General features: G+C 37.1%; 1 protein-coding gene across 1 annotated transcript in view; it reads right to left on the reverse strand.

Annotated features, from left to right (window-relative positions):
• Positions 1–16,455, reverse strand: part of NEMF (nuclear export mediator factor) — a 54,788-nt gene that overhangs the window by 27,273 nt on the left and 11,060 nt on the right. The window contains exons 5-16 of the mRNA XM_066388357.1: positions 15,588–15,736; positions 14,248–14,315; positions 12,600–12,686; positions 10,986–11,059; positions 9,709–9,779; positions 9,343–9,418; positions 8,912–8,974; positions 6,933–7,010; positions 6,638–6,846; positions 6,185–6,373; positions 5,729–5,792; positions 2,786–2,874 (exon numbers count right to left, since the gene is read on the reverse strand). Of these exons, the coding sequence (XP_066244454.1) occupies positions 2,786–2,874; positions 5,729–5,792; positions 6,185–6,373; positions 6,638–6,846; positions 6,933–7,010; positions 8,912–8,974; positions 9,343–9,418; positions 9,709–9,779; positions 10,986–11,059; positions 12,600–12,686; positions 14,248–14,315; positions 15,588–15,736 (1,217 nt within the window). The remainder of the gene's footprint in view (positions 1–2,785; positions 2,875–5,728; positions 5,793–6,184; positions 6,374–6,637; positions 6,847–6,932; positions 7,011–8,911; positions 8,975–9,342; positions 9,419–9,708; positions 9,780–10,985; positions 11,060–12,599; positions 12,687–14,247; positions 14,316–15,587; positions 15,737–16,455) is intronic.

The raw sequence follows: 16,455 nt of genomic DNA on the forward strand, positions 1-16,455 counted from the left end.
TAAATAATTTGAACCTGTAATAAAAAGCTTTCCCATAAAGGAAACTACAGGATACTCAGTTTCATAGGTAATTCCATCAAATATTTAAGAACAGTTGATAAAGGAACACTTCCCAATTTCCATTATGAGGTAATATAACCTTGATACCAATACTGAACATGAACATTATGAGAAATAAGAATTGCAGGTCAATTCTATTTATCGAGAGAGGTTGGGGGGTTCAACCAAATTTTGAAAGCTGGACAATGAATGGACAAGTGATCAAATTCAAGAAGCTGGATCCTAAGTTGACAATGGGAAAGCCAAGAAGTAAATCAATTTACATTGTGTAACCCAGAAAAGAGAAAGAGCTAAAAAAATAACAGTACAAGGTACTGCTAGAGAAAGGGTTTAAGGTGGGGCTGAAAAGAGGACTGAAAGTCTGATCAAGAAATAGCTACTTCTTTCTAACTCTGAACATAGTGTAACTTTCCCTTCCACACCCTAACAAAAGTCCAGAAGTTAATTTTGTAGAAAGGGTACAAGGAGGACCTATGGACTGGGGAAATATGGCACAGTCATAAGTAGGGATAACATATGTAAAACAGGGCAATTATGTAAATGTATGAAAGACTGGATACTGAGATTCCCAATTATTTCCACTGGGCTCCCCAAACCAGGTCTTCACTTTATAAGCAAGAGAGAAAAAAAAGAGTATTTTCTAGGAAATACCGACCAGCTGAAGAGGAAAAAAGCTAAGACACCTAGAGTTCAACACAAAATGGCCCACACAGATAATTTTATAAGCCCAACCACCCAGAGAACTCTCAATCAGTCTTTTAATACTCTCCTATAAAATGTGAGCAATCAAGGATCACTAGACATTAAATGAAATCTGGAGATAAAACCAACAAATAGAAGAGGAAAAAAGCTTGGAGAAGACAGAGACCTGTAGGAAAAGGGTACGAAGTAAAATTGAATACATCCAAATTAGCCTCAATATAAAGAAACTAGAGGAGCTTCTTTAAAAAAAAATTTTTTTAGATTTTATTTATTTTAGAGAGGAGAGAGAGAGAGAGAGAGAGAGAGAGAGAGAGAGAAGGGGGAGGAGCAGGAAGCATCAACTCCTATATGTGCCTTGACCGGGCAAGCCCTGGGTTTCAAACTGGTGACCTCAGCATTCCAGGTTGTTGCTTTATCCACTGCACCACCACAGGCCAGAGAAGGAACTTTTTATTGTTGTTGCGGCTCCTTAGCTGTTCATGGATTGCTTTCTCATATGTGCCTTGACTAAGGGGCTACAGTAGAGTGAGTGACTCCTTGCTCAAGCCAGCAACCTTGGGCTTAAACCAGCAACCTTGGACTTCAAGCCAGAGATGTTTGGACTCAAGCCAGTGCCCATGGGGTCATGTCTATGATCCCACACTCAAGCCAGTGACTCTGCGCTTGCTCAGACCGGATAAGCCCATGCTTAAGCCTGCAACCTCAGGATTTTGAACCTGGGTCCTCTGCGTCCCAGTCTGATGCTCTATCCACTGCACTACCACCTGGTCAGGCAGAAGAAAATATTTTCAAACTAGAATTTTATACCCAACTCAAGTAGTAATTAGGTATAAGAGTAAAATCATTTTTATACATTGGATACCTCGAACATTTTATCTTTTTATCTTAATTTTAATATTTTATTTAACCTAATATATCCAAAATATTATCATATTATCATGTAATCAATATAAAAATTAATGGGATGTTTTACATTCTGTATTTTTTAGACTAAGCCTTTGAAATACGATGTGTGCTTTACACTCACAGTACAACTCATTTTGGACCAATGTTGTTTCAAGTGCTCAAAAGCCACTTGAGGCCTAGAGTCAGATCAAATCTCCAAGGCCAAGTGTTAATAAACTGGATTCAGTCTCTAGATAGGTTAGGTTTGGGCCATGCAGTTAAAACAAATGAATTACCAAGATTTAAAGATCAGATTTCACATAAAAATTCAGTTTTCTGGGTGTTTTTTGGCAAAGCCTAAATCTGGCACTTTTCTCTGGAGCTGAGTCTCAGCTGTCCCCATGGGATGTGGGGGTGGAGGGGGTCGCAGAATACCCACCCATGTCCATGCCACTGCAGAACACTTTATCTTCTCTATGCACCCCTTCTCATTATGCTTCTATACCTTATAGCTCCATCAACAAAGAAAAAGGAAAGATGAGATCAAGGACAGAGAACTCAATACAGAGATGGATAAAGTTTCAGGATAACAACAAAAGGAGATTTTAAGATGCTTAGAGTAACCAATTAGAACAATGATCAGAAAGCTCCAGAAGAGATTTCTTCAAGATGATACTAACAGAATTCCAATGTGAGCACACTGGAAAGAGTATAGGTGAATTAATAAGAAAAAAATAAGAAATATGTGACAATTTAAATATTCACAATGATGTTAATGCTGAATTGTGTTCTGACAATACTGGAAGGCTGGGTGGTGTGTGTGTAATGGAGTACAAGAGGAAAGAATAAAATCTTCATCTTCCATAGTGGGAAGTCATTAATAGAGTATAAAATAGAAACATTAAGAATCTGTAATATAAGCATATTACTTAGAGAAATGAAGGTATATACCAAAACAATTGGGTAAAAGAACTAAAAGTATAAAAGTTTCTTTGGGACAGGACACAATAGAATTAGGGGTAAAAATTTCAGGGCTATTGGTTTTGTAACAAGCTTTGCAGAACTGCTTCATTTTTCTAAACAATATGCATGTATAATTTTGATAAAACAAACTGTCTTTTAAAGAGAGAACACTTACCAATACACTTTTCTTGCTTTTTGAATAGAGGTAACTGTTTGGACTTCTTTTAAGGTTTGCTTTGTTTTCTTTTCTGCTGATTTGAATGCCTATTTATAATAAGAAAGTTTTTAAATAATTTGTTGAGAATGTATTTAAAATAACACCAAGCATACGACAGGGCATGAAATAGGGGCAAAAAATTGTTTTATAAATATCAAAAATGAGGCCCTGGCCAGTTGGCTCAGTGGTAGAGCATCGGCCTGGCGTGCAGAAGTCCCGGGTTTGATTCCCGGCCAGGGCACACAGGAGAAGTGCCCATCTGCTTCTCCACCCCTCCCCCTCTCCTTCCTCTCTGTCTCTCTCTTCCCCTCCCACAGCCAAGGGTCCACTGGAGCAAAGCTGGCCCGGACGCTGAGGATAGCTCCAGGGCCTCTGCCTCAGGCGCTAGAATGGCCCTGGCTGCAACAGAGCAATGCCCCAGATGGGCAGAGCATCGCCCCCTGGTGGGCATGCCGGGTGGATCCCAGTGGGGCGCATGCGGGAGTCTGTCTGACTGCCTCCCTCTTTCCAACTTCAGAAAAATACAAAAAAATATATATATATATTTTGATATATATATATATATATATCAAAAAAGGGGACTGCGTTCGCGCTCTCCCCTGAGGGGGGGGGGGAAGGGTATTATCTACATACAAGCACACACACACACAAAGAATAGAGAAATGAAATTATTTTTGTCTTTAATATTAAAATAATTTAAGTCAAAGATTCATTGTGTATATCTTCTCAAGGCCTACAAATTAAAAATTTAAAACTAAATGATTGATTTTAGAGAGAGAGAGAGAGAAAGAGAGAAACATCAGTCTGTTCCTGTGTGAGCCCTGACTGGGGAACAAACCCACAACCTTTGTGTATCAGGACCATGCTGTAACCAAATGAGCTAAGAGAATCATTCATTTACCAGATACTAAGTGCCCACCATATCACAGGACTACATGCTGGGGACAAAACAGTGAACAAGACAAAGTCCCCACCTCAATGGGGTCTAGGAGAAGACACAAATATAAAACATATAATTATTCGAATAAACTTATGGTAAGTGCTTCTAAGGATACCATAGCAAGAGCAGAACAAATGAACCTAATTTATAATTAGTTATGACCAAAAAAGGTATTTCTGAGGAAATGGTATAAACGCTGAATCAGTCTGAAGGACTGCTGGAATTATCAAGGCAAAGACTTAGAAAGAAGAGTACTATAAGCCAATAGAAAAGGCCAGCTTGACCAGGCCAGTGATCACAGGGTAAAATGTCAAGAAGTGAGGTTGGAGAGGTGTTAAACAGTGGGCTAAGTCTTGAGGGCCACTCACTTACCAGATATTAATGTGACTACATTCCAGGCAATGCTCTAGGGTCAGGGACATAGCAATGAACAACATCTTAAAATACAACTTTCATGCAACCCACATTCAAGAGTGAAGTCAGATAAATATTGGGAGGGGTGTTTTTTAAGGAGAAGAACAGAGTAAAAAGGGAGTAATTGAAGATACTATTTTTAGTAAGAGTAATCAAGAAAGGCCTCTCTGGATCCTGGCCAAGTGGCTCAGTGGTAGTGGTGACCTGGTGTGTGGAAGTCCTGGGTTCGATTCCTAGTCAGGGCACGCAGGAGAAGTGACCATCTGCTTCTCCTCCCCTCCCTCTCCTTTCTCTCTCTTCCCTTCCTTCAGCCATGGCTCGATTAGTTCAAGCAAGTTGGCCTTGGGTGCTGAGGATGGCTCCACGGCCTCACCTTAGGCACTAAAACAGAGCAATGACCCCACGTGGGCAGAGGATCCCCAGTAGGGGACTTGCCAGGTGGATCTTGTTTGGGGTGCATGTGGAAGTCTGTCTCCCTGCCTCTCACTTTAAAAGAAAAAAAAGACCTCTCTGAAGTCTCCTATTAGTAGACACATGGATGAGGAGAGGCATCAAACCATGTAAATTTTTAGGGAAGAGCATTCTTGGTAGAAAGGGCAGCAAGGACAATGTCTCTAATAAGGCAGCATGGACCACTGTTACAGGAACAGCTAAAGTCCCAGTGTTATCTGAAAAGAGTTTGTAAGAGGAGCAGTCCAGGAGATGAGATCAGAGGGGAGCAGACCATGTAGGACCTTACAGACCAGGAGAAGGGCTTTGGATTGTCTCGAGTAACATGGAAAGCTACTGAAAGGTTTTGAACAGAGAGAAAGGACTTTATTTTTTATTTAAGAGCATCACAAGGGCTGCTGTGTGAACAGAATGTAGCAGGGAAAGAGTAGGAGAGTAACCTGCACAATAAGAGCCTGAGTGTTACTGCTCCAGTCCCTGAGAACACATGACGGATACCTGGGTCAAGGAGAAGTGGTCAGATTCTGGCTATACTCTAAAGGAAGAACCAAAAGGATTTGCTGGTGGATTGTATATATGTTTTATGAGAGAAGAGTCCAGGATGACTCCAACATTTTTAATTTAAGCAAAGGAGAAAATGAAGGTGCTATTTACTGAGATGGCAAAAACTGGGAAGGAGCAGGTTTGGGAAGAAAATGAATACTGGAAATATATTTCAAGAAAAATTAAGTTTGAAAGGTAATTCTGAATTAGAAAACCTCATTTAAACAGGAGAAATAATTTTTTAAAACTGAATTTATTGAGGTCCAGGTCCAGGTGTGAGACTCAGTAAAACACCATCTGCACACTGCATTGTGTGCCCATCGTTCCAAGCTTCTCGTTTGTCCCCATTTTCTCTGTTTGCCCTCCTCCACTTCCCCCTAACCTCTTTCCTTCTGGTTAGCACCACACTGTTGTCTAGGTCTATGCGTGATACACCTGTATGGTTATTATTGTTATGATATTGCTTAGTCCCTTCACCTTCGATCACACAGAAGAAACAATTAAGGCCATTAAATTAGAGAAAAACAACATTTACTCTAAGAAATACTAAGTACCTTCTCAGCAGCTTCAACAGTCTTTTGTGTTTTCTTAGCAGCATATCGCTTGTGATCATAATACCTAGAAAATCATAATTCTTTTACATTTCAAGTAAAAGCTCTTTTCTTTAGCTTTCTGTTTGTTATTTATAATTTTAAAGACTCTCAATCATACCAAACAATTTCTGTGTGTTGTGCAACTTTGTTATCTATATTCCATATGAAAACCGAGTTGTAGAATGCATAATATGATTTAAAAAAGAATTTGCTTTTGAAATTTCCAGGAGAATTAATATTTTGAGAAATAGTAATGTCTGTATTCTTTCTTATAATAAATATGATTTTAAACACATCAAAAAAAAATTATTTTCACCCCAAAGAACAGACAGGAAAAATAATGATTTTTCTTATCCGTAACACCCTGAGTTATTACAGATATTTTACCTAAAACTTATACTTAACGTTAAGACTCACTTTTTCGCATTGGCATATGCTGATAAGCTGAGATCGACATCAACAAGTAATGGCCTATTTTTCTGAGGCTTCTGCAGCTGTTTATTCTTTTTCTTTTTTTTTCCTTTTAATGGTTCAGTTTCATTTTTCTCAACACTGATGTCACCATCAACATCTTCATCTTCCTCCTCTGATAATAAGTATGGATTTCTATTAAAAATATTCAATAGTATTTCACTAACGTCAATGACATTAACATTTTTATTTTCCTAAATGAAATCATAAATGGTTTAGAGTATTTAGATAGCTTGTATTATTTTACTGTCAATAAACTTTTTCAAAAATAAGATACATTTTTTCTATACTGTCAAGGATAAATTTCCAAATAAAAGAGACATTTTAAATAAATACAGTGAACAACTAAATAGCAAAATAAAGTCAAACATTAACTGCTTAACTAAAAATTAAACTTACCTTAACAGCATTGTAACATGATTTGTCTGTAGTTTTAATTCTTTGATTGCGTTTGCAACGGGGTCTCCTTGAGCTTGGGCTTCCTTCACAATTAACCCGATTTCTGTCCAATTTATCTGGTTGGCTAAAGCACTTCGAACAACCTGAATGGCTCTGTCAACTATCTGTAGATTCATTTCTATGAGTTCTCCTTTAAGCTTATCGATTTCCTTAAGAAATGGACCAGAAACATTTACTATAATGTAAGTTAAAGTTACCGTTTTTGAAAAAGCATCTGAAAAGCTAAACACAATACCTGAGCCTGCTGAAGAGCTTCTAATCTGTTTTCGTGATCCTTGCGGACATTATCTAACTTCTTCAATGCTTGTTTTTCCTTTTGTTGACAAAACAGATTTATAAAAAATTAGATTTCTCTTATCACCCATACCTTCTCTCTTACCTCCCGAAACTCAGTATCCTGCCCCACTTCTGCCCCTCAGAGTTCAGTTACCTAACAGCTAAAATTCCCCAGAGTCCCCCTCCCCAGGCCTATTCTACCCCAAAGTGTTCCATGCTCCAAAATGAACTCCTACGTCCCATTCCCTAACTAGTGAGATAGTTTGATTACAGGTTACAAAGTCACTGCTAAATATCTGTTTACTAGCTGAAGTGCTGCTACCCAGTGGCAATCACACTAATTAATTTGATCCATCTGCTTTGAAATTGTGCTTTGCTAATTAATTACTTTAAAAATGAAGGGCCAGGGAGGATACTGGGATTTGCAAAATTACAAAATTGTATGTGAGACGTGCTCCTACAGGCCTTGCATTATTCAAGTAGGTAGAATTCCAGACATTATTTTCCTATGGCAGAAAAGTAAAATTTGGGGGAATGCATTTGCAGGATAAATTACCCAAACTGCTTCTTTTTATTTCATTGCCACCTTTAATTTTATTAGCATTATTTTTACTATTTTACAAAATATTTCCTAAATTAACAACACAAAGGGTCATGGTAATTATTTGATCTTCTCTATAGCATTTTATCATATGTAATTTACATTTCAAGATTACTGATCTGGGGGCAGACTTTCTAACAGTAGTAATAGCATTACCAATTAATGAATGTTCGAATGCTAGGTATAGTATTAAAAGATTCAAATTATAAAAGCTGCCTATTAAAAGAATGCAAAATGATTAAAATAATTCATGTCTAATGCACATAAAAAACATGGGGTTCAAAGTCACTGCTAAATATCTGTTTACTAGCTGAAGTGCTGCTACCAAGTGGCAATCACACTAATTAATTTGATCCATCTGCTTTGAAATTGTGCTTTGCTAATTAATTACTTTAAAAATGAAGGGCCAGGAGGATACTGGGATTTGCAAAATTACAAAATTGTATACACATATTTTAACACTTTATTAATAGTTTTGAAAAATCATATCCCCTTCAAATCAAACTGTTCTTTAGCAAATACTCTGAAAACATGGTCTGGTGAAAACACAGCATATTAAAACCTCCTTGTGGAGTCATGACACGTAAAAAGCATTTATCATTTTTAAATTTATTTTTTAATGTTTCAATTACAGTTCACTTTCATTAATCTTTTGTATTGGTTTCAGGTATACAGCATCGTGATTAGATAATTATATACTTTACAAAGCGTTCCCCTGATACTTCCAGAACCCACCTGGCACCATGCATAGTCATTGCAATATTATTGACTATAGTCTCTATGCTGTACTGTACATCTTTGTGACTATTCTGTAACTACCAATGTGGAGTTCTTAATTCCTTCACCTCTTTCATCCAGTCTCCAAAACCCCCTCTCCTCTCTGGTAATCACCAGTCCAGTCTTCACACACTAAGCCTTTAAAGGCTTAGTTTAAAAGTTCACTTTTAAAAAAGTTTAATGATAAACAAAAACACTTATTTGTATAGGAAAAACATTCCCCTCTCATGGCCTATTTAAAAATTTCAAAACAGTATTTCTTTAACAGCAAAATTTAAGAAGGTATTTGGGTGGCTGTAATAAAGCACATCATTCTAGGGTATAAATAATAGGCCTTATTGTCCCACTGTACTTCCATCTTAGGGAATACCCGATATACTGACAGAACAAATAGGGTATACTTTCAACATGATACCTCCGCTGGACCTTTACCAATAAACCGAGAGATCAGGGTGTTTCCATACACTTTTGAAAGGCTGCAGATTCCTGAGAACATTATCTTCCCAGCAAACCACACTAGGCTAGTTAGTTTAATACAAATATTTTAAAGAATACTATACCTGCTGTAACGCTTTTAAATCTATTTTCTGACCTTCTATCTTGGAATAAAATTCATCCACGGCCTTTTTAGAACAAACAGAAAAACAACTAGTTGAAAAAAAAAACACTGTATCTACTTCAGCTTGCATACACAGAATTTTAAGAGTCTGTTTATAACACCACTCAAAAAACCGGAACAGATCCCCAGTAAATGTATTGTATAGCTAAATAACCAAGAATCAAATTAAGATCATTTTGACCCTTCATCATGAAATAAAGTAGCAACAAATGTTTCTAAGAGTTTGTATCTATGACTGCATTGTTCCATAATGCTCAGATTCATGGTGATTGTAAAGCAAAAATAGTTTCAATTTCTCAATCAAAGCAAATTGATATTAATTTAATAATTCATATCATGCTAACTGGTTAAAAAACAGAATCTGAAACTCACCTTGTCAAATGATTCAAATTCTATATATGGACATTGTGAATGTTGAAAAAACAAGAAAGGATGAAATTCCTCATACCTGCAAAACATATTTATGATATCACATTCAAGAATATTAATAAACATCTAAAACAGCAGTTCTCAACCTGTGGGTCACGACCCCGGTGGGGGTCGAACGACCAAAACACTGGGGTCGCCTAAAGCCATTGGAAAATACATAATGCATATACTCCAGTTATGAAGTAGCCACCAAAATTATTTTTTGGTTTGGGGTCACCGCAACATGAGAAACTGTATTGTGGGGTCACGGCATTAGAAAGGTTGAGAACCACTGATCTAAAACAAATCGACTCATGCCCACATGCTTACGTGAGTATGTCTTCAGTTGGTTTATCTACTTCCAGGCTTGGTTTTGCTTCTCTTTTCTGAATGATATATCCCTATAAAAATCCAGCATAAAACTCATTTCTCTCCATAATTAACAAAGATTTACTTTTCATGACTGATATAAATTTATCAACTGCAGTTGTCTACTGATCTCATCACTTCTCAAAATGATGCTTTTTTAGACTCAAAGTATTATTAGAAAACACTGGTTTATTCACATGCACAAGAAAAACCAGGAATAAAGAAAATAAGAACTCGTGATCTGGTAAGACAGTGGGATTATATGTATGCACTTTGTTCTCCTTTCCATTTTTAGACGTTGTGCTATTCCAAAAAGCCAAAAGCACTGCCAGCAAAAAAAATTATTTTCACTTTGATGGTAGAGGATTTTAATTAATTTAAAAAACTGGGTAGGTGCATTTGTACTGAATTTAACTATAATTAACCAGAACTGTCTCTGATTTTTTTTTGGTAAATGAAGTTATACTCTGAATAGGGAAGAAAAACATAAGATATATAAATATAAAGGATGTTTAACTATTAAGGGATGTAAATCACCACATTTTTGAAAAGTGCTGGCAAATTAAAATGTGCTTCTCTATCTAAAATTAACCTAAGAAAAAATATTGTGAAATCCTCATCTCTTCTGGAGGGCTGATATCGACATGACCTAGTACTTTCTATAAAAGTACTAAAAAAGCAGGACAAAAATGACAAACCAACAGCAATTAAAAAACAACAACAACCGACCTTAGAATAAGCATGTAACAAACATAAAATTTCCAAACTAAAACAAAGATTTATATATCTTGATCTTTATTTATTTATTTATTTATTTTTTACAGAGACAGAGAGTGAGTCAGAGAGAGAGAGGGATAGACAGGGACAGACAGACAGGAACGGAGAGAGACGAGAAGCATCAACCATCAGTTTTTCATTGCGCGTTGCAACACCTTAGTTGTTCATTGACTGCCCCCTCACATGTGCCTTGACCGTAGGTCTCCAACAGACCGAGTGACCCCTTGCTCGAGCCAGCGACCCTAGGCCCAAGCCGGTGGGATTTTGCTCAAACCAGATGAGCCCGCACTCAAGCCAGCGATCTCGGGGTCTCGAACCCGGGCCCTCGGCATCCCAGTCCGATGCTCTATCCACTGCGCCACCGCCTGGTCAGGCTATATATCTTGATCTTTAACAAACATTTAAATTCTAAAATTCTGAATAATAAAACCACAATATACAGTAAGTATATGTGCTGCTACCTTCCCACTGAAGTTGGATGTTGTCTTCATATAGTCTTCTGCTTTCTGCAGACAAACAAGTACTTTTTCAATATCTAATAAAAAAAGGAAGAAATAGTAATCAAGTGTAAAAATTAATATTAAACAGCTATGCAGAAAACAGGACGGTACTTTATGAAATAAGAAATGTTCAAGAAAATTAAATATACTTTTCATGATTATCAGCATATGTAACAAGGATGTTTAGCTAGCCTGTTGTCAACAGCTTCTATTGGTTCCATCTTGCCCCTCATATCTGAAAGACACTTTGTTCACATACTAAATTCCCATATATACATTTGGGCCTGTTTCTAAATTCTTTAATTCATCTATTCCTTTTCCAAAAACTGTTTTGAAAACATTACTCTTCATCAGCACTATTATTTTCCAGTTTTTCTGAATATTTTCACTTTTTTTTTTTGTATTTTTCTGAAGTGAGAAGGGGGATAGGCAGGCAGTCAGACAGACTCCAGCAGGTGCCGGACTGGGATCCACCAGGCATGCCCACCAGGGGGTGATGTTCGGCCCCTCTGGGGCATTGCTCTGCTGCAACTGGAGCCATTCTAGCGCCTGAGGCAGAGGCCACAGAGCCATCCTTAGCCCGGGGCCAACTTTGCTCCAATGGAACCTTGGCTGCGGGAGGGGAAGAGAGAGACAGAAAGGAGAGGGGGAAGGGTAGAGAAGCAGATGGGCGCTTCTCCTGTGTGTCTTGGCCAGGAATTGAACCCGGGACTTCCACACGCTGGGCCGACACCGCTGAGCCAACCAGCCAGTGTGGTTATTTTCACATATTTTTACTCCACATGAATATCAGATTCATTTTAATTAAAAAAACCCAACAATCCAGAAAACTACTGCAATAGCAAAAACGACAATACCACCTGTTGCCATTTTGATCAGGTTTGCATGGAATTTGTATATTTCAGAAAAGAAGTCATTCACTAAAAGCATTCAATTTGTATTTTTAAACACATAAGAAATTACAGCATAAAAATTATCCTTAAAATTAAAAATGATATACAACCCCCAAACATAAATATCAAGAATAATTTTTCTAATTGTACACAAGAATCTACAGATAAAAACTTGGGAAAGTCCAAATATTCTGTTATTCTTATACTTTCTCTAATTTTTTTAATCATCTTAATCTGGCAGTTAAGTTACTGGTAGGTTCCTTTAGCTACAAAAGTCTCCTTATATAGCCACACTATGGTACTTACAGAATTAAAATGCATGAGTGCTGATATTTCTAGACACACTCATAGGTTCTGAGGGTGAATAATTCAACTTCTTCAAGCCTTGTACCAAAAGACTGTCATGAGGTCAGTAACCACTTCAAAACTTAAGGGGAGGAAGGAAGAATATCCTACAGCTGAAAGGTAGTAAGGTAGGTCAAGAAACTGAACCGCATGTTACTAGGGATAAAGCGCCACTTTAATGTAGGAGGTCAGAAATAACACATGGATAGAACACTCACAGGTCAAATGTTTTTAAGTCTAAAACTACCTGCTCACTTATTACTTTCCCAGAAATAATTTTCATAGTTTTAAAAATGGAAATAAATAAAATGACAAAATTTGTACCATGCAGACATACCTTTACTTTCAAATTTCTCGTCCACTTTGACATTGCCAGAGAATCCATTTTCTATAAGACAGTGTTCAATGAGAGCTGGTCCATAGGCTATAAAAACAGAGGGTATTATTTTTAGTATTTTTCTATCAAATTTAACATTCAAAATATAATACAAATTTATATCCAATATAAATGATATACTTAATAACATAGCTAATGAAAATAACAATTAGTTTACTTATTTTGAAATGTTATCAGAAATGACAATTCAATTAAAATTGGAGACTACAATAAAATTGTAGAAGTCAGTGCAAAAATTATAGGAATTTAATGAAATTTAGCCACATATAAAAAGACTTATAAACTAGGAATGCAACATTGGTTTAACATCCAAAAATTTGTTAGTGTAACCTACCATATTAATAAAGAAAAAAATAGAAAAATCCAAACTTACTAATGTTATGCATGCTATCTATACTAATAGTTGGCAAGTCCCAAAGATACCTTTTTTTTTTTCTTGTGGGAGAGACAGAGTCGAAGAGAGGGACAGATAGAGACAGAGAGACAGGAAGGGAGAGAGATGAGAAACATCAATTCTTTGTTGTGGTTCCTTAGTTGTTCATTGATTGCTTTCTCATATGTGCCTTGGCCAGGGGGCTACAGCAGACCAAGTGACCCCTTGCTTGAGCCAGCAAACTTGGGCTCAGGCTCAGCTCACACCAGATGAGCTCACACTCAAGCTGGTGACCTTGGGGTCTCAAACCTGGATCCTCCACATCCCAGTCCGATGCTCTATCCACTGTGCCACCACTGCCTGGTCAGGCCCAAAGATACCTTTTTTTATCTTTATTTTGAGAGAGATAGAGAGAGGGATAGATAGGGACAGACAACAGGAAGGGAGAGAGATGAGAAGCATCAATTCTTCGTTGCAGCACCTTAGTTGTTCATTGATTGCTTTCTCATATGTGCCTTGACCAGGGGGCTACAGCAGAATGAGTAACCCCTTGCTCAAGCCAGCGACCTTGGGCTCAAGCTGGTGAGCCTTGCTCAAACCAGATGAGCCCACGCTCAAGCTGATGACCTCAGAGTTTCAAACCTGGGCCCTCTGTGTCCCAGTCTGATGCTCTATCCACTGTGCCACAGCCTGGTCAGGCCAAAGATAACTTTTTAATGTGTTCTAATTTCATAGAAGAGAAAGAGTAACTCTCTAATGCTCAGTAATTAAGGGTACCTGCCTGCTCAAATGTTCATTTCAGATGCCTAATTATAGAGATAAGTGATGATTTTCTCAAGCATAAAAGAATACTGGATTTTCTTTACACAGGGTATCAGAAGTACATGTAAACCTAGGATGCCCTGAGACACTAATAAAAAAGCTAAACAAAACAAAAACTAAGTAGTTATTAAACTGAAGAATCATGTTGAAAAAGAAAAGAATATTAGTTAACAATGTATTGCTTTTAAATAAAATCTAAAAAACAAAGGTCAAACTTCATGTGGTATGACAAATCTTAAAAATAAACTCTACTTACTCAAAGATTATTTTAAACTCCTTTCTACAGTTATCAAGAAGTTCTAATTTTCTACCAGAACTATACAAGATTTAAATATATTCCTGAAAACAACACTGTCTTGCACACACTCTCTTGCTCTCTGCAGGGTTACTCACGGAGTAGCGGGTTAAGAACTCTCTTCAGCAGTTCACCCTTAGGTGCGCTGGTTATTACTTCAGTCAGTCTGTAAAACAGAATCACCCTTCTTCTTACTATCTTATATTTAATAAACCTTACAGCAATTTTTTTTTTTTTTTTACAGAGACAGAGAGAGAGTCAGAGAGAGGGATAGATAGGGACAGACAGACAGGAACGGAGAGATATGAGAAGCATCAATCATTAGTTTTTCATTGCGACACCTTAGTTGTTCATTGATTGCTTTCTCATATGTATGTGCCTTGACCGTGGGGCTACAGCAGACCGAGTAACCCCTTGCTCGAGCCAGTGACCTTGGGTCCAAGCTGGTGAGCCTTGCTCAAACCAGATAAGCCCGCGCTCAAGCTGGCGACCCTGGGGTCTCGAACCTGGGTCCTCTGCATCCCAGTCCGATGCTCTATCCACTGCGCCACCGCCTGGTCAGGCAACAGCAATATTTATATTCACCAAACTATCCTACTCTTCAAATATTATGAAATATAAAAGGAATTAGTTCCTTTTGTAAGCAAGAAAATGTAGGGTCATGAAATTAATTTATTTAAGGTTAATAGTTCTTAAAACAGCAGATTGGGACCTAAAACCAGGTTTTTTAAGAAAAATCAATACTTTTTCAACTAAGTCAAACTGTTTATCATCAAGGTGCCTATATATGACACGAAAGAGACATTCTTATATAACAGTTAAAAGTTTGTGAAGCCTGGAAACATAACACAGAAAATGGCTTTACCTAACTAAGAACTCAGGATGCTGTAGGCACAGATAAGCAGCATCAATAACACCTGTGAACTTGTTAGACCTGTCAATTCCTGGGCCCTACACCAGATTTGCTGATTCAGATCTTTTATCAAGCCCATCTGTGATTCCAATGCATGCTAAACTTTGAGAACCACTGCTATAGTATAGTGGTCAGCAAAGCCTTTGGCCAGAAGAGTACAGTTACAATTAGCACCATATTCCACCCTGCTCCCTTTTCTTAGCTAAACCAGAATTTCTATCTCCTTTTGTACTCTGCCCAAGACGTCTGTCTTCTCAGAGAGTAACTGGTAAGTCCCCTCACTTTACCAAGAAATCATAAACATCTGAAATAACACCAAATTTAAAATAACAAGACATACATTTGCTACTCCCAAATAAGGCTTACTTGCTTACATGCACATTTATGTAGTTCAAGCAGTCCAAATTAGTTATTTTATGCAAGTAAACACAGTATTTTCTTATGACAGTTCTTTCATATGCTAACATATGGCCTATTTTACCCTTTACTACTATATGAAATGAGTTTATAAACAAAACATGTTACCTTTCCAAGGTAAGCAAAGGTTCAGCAGCTCTAGCATGATTAATTGGATAGCGTTCGCGAACAGCAAATTTAACATCATCTGACTCATCGGTTCGAAATCTTAGGATATTTAAAATTAGATACTCATAATCTGTAAGAACAATGTTCCCCTGCAATAGAATAAAATATAATTTAATACTACACCCTGAATCATTCTTGAAACTTAAAAACTGAGAACGAAAATGTAGGCTCTTAAAAACCAAATCAAGGCTACAGAAATGAAGTTACAGAAAGCACTGGACCTTGATGACCACCAGCTGAACTTACTATTGCACTTTCATTAGGTATGGTCTACAGAGACTATGTCTTGTTAAGAAAAACAGAACAGATATATATTTCAGAAGCCAAGCAATATCAGAGATACTACTGATTCAGTCCCAGACCGCTGCAATAAAGAGAGTTATAACCTTTTTGCTGGTAGAGGGTCTTGCTTTCAAGTTGCAAAAAACATAGCATCTGTGAAGCACAGTAAAGCAAAGTGCAATAAAAAGAGGCACAATAAAATGAGGTGTGCCTGTATACTTTCACTTGCATTTTATCTTTTAATAGTAGTTATATGACAAAAATTAATAAAGAGATTGATACCCTTCATCCAATAATCCCATACTTAATAATGTAGTCTAATGTAATAACTCAATAAAACAAAAACTATATGCTTAAAGATATCCACTGCAGTTATTTACAATAGAAAAAATGGAAATAGGCTAAATGTAAAAATTGAGACAATTGCTAAATAAATTATAATGTACAACATAACAACATACTTAAAAGCTGTTAACTTATGAAGACTAAAAAAAGTAGGATATTATTTACAATGTTAGATAAAAAA

Source organism: Saccopteryx leptura, chromosome 6, assembly GCF_036850995.1.
Source record: "Saccopteryx leptura isolate mSacLep1 chromosome 6, mSacLep1_pri_phased_curated, whole genome shotgun sequence".
Classification (NCBI taxonomy): domain Eukaryota; kingdom Metazoa; phylum Chordata; class Mammalia; order Chiroptera; family Emballonuridae; genus Saccopteryx; species Saccopteryx leptura.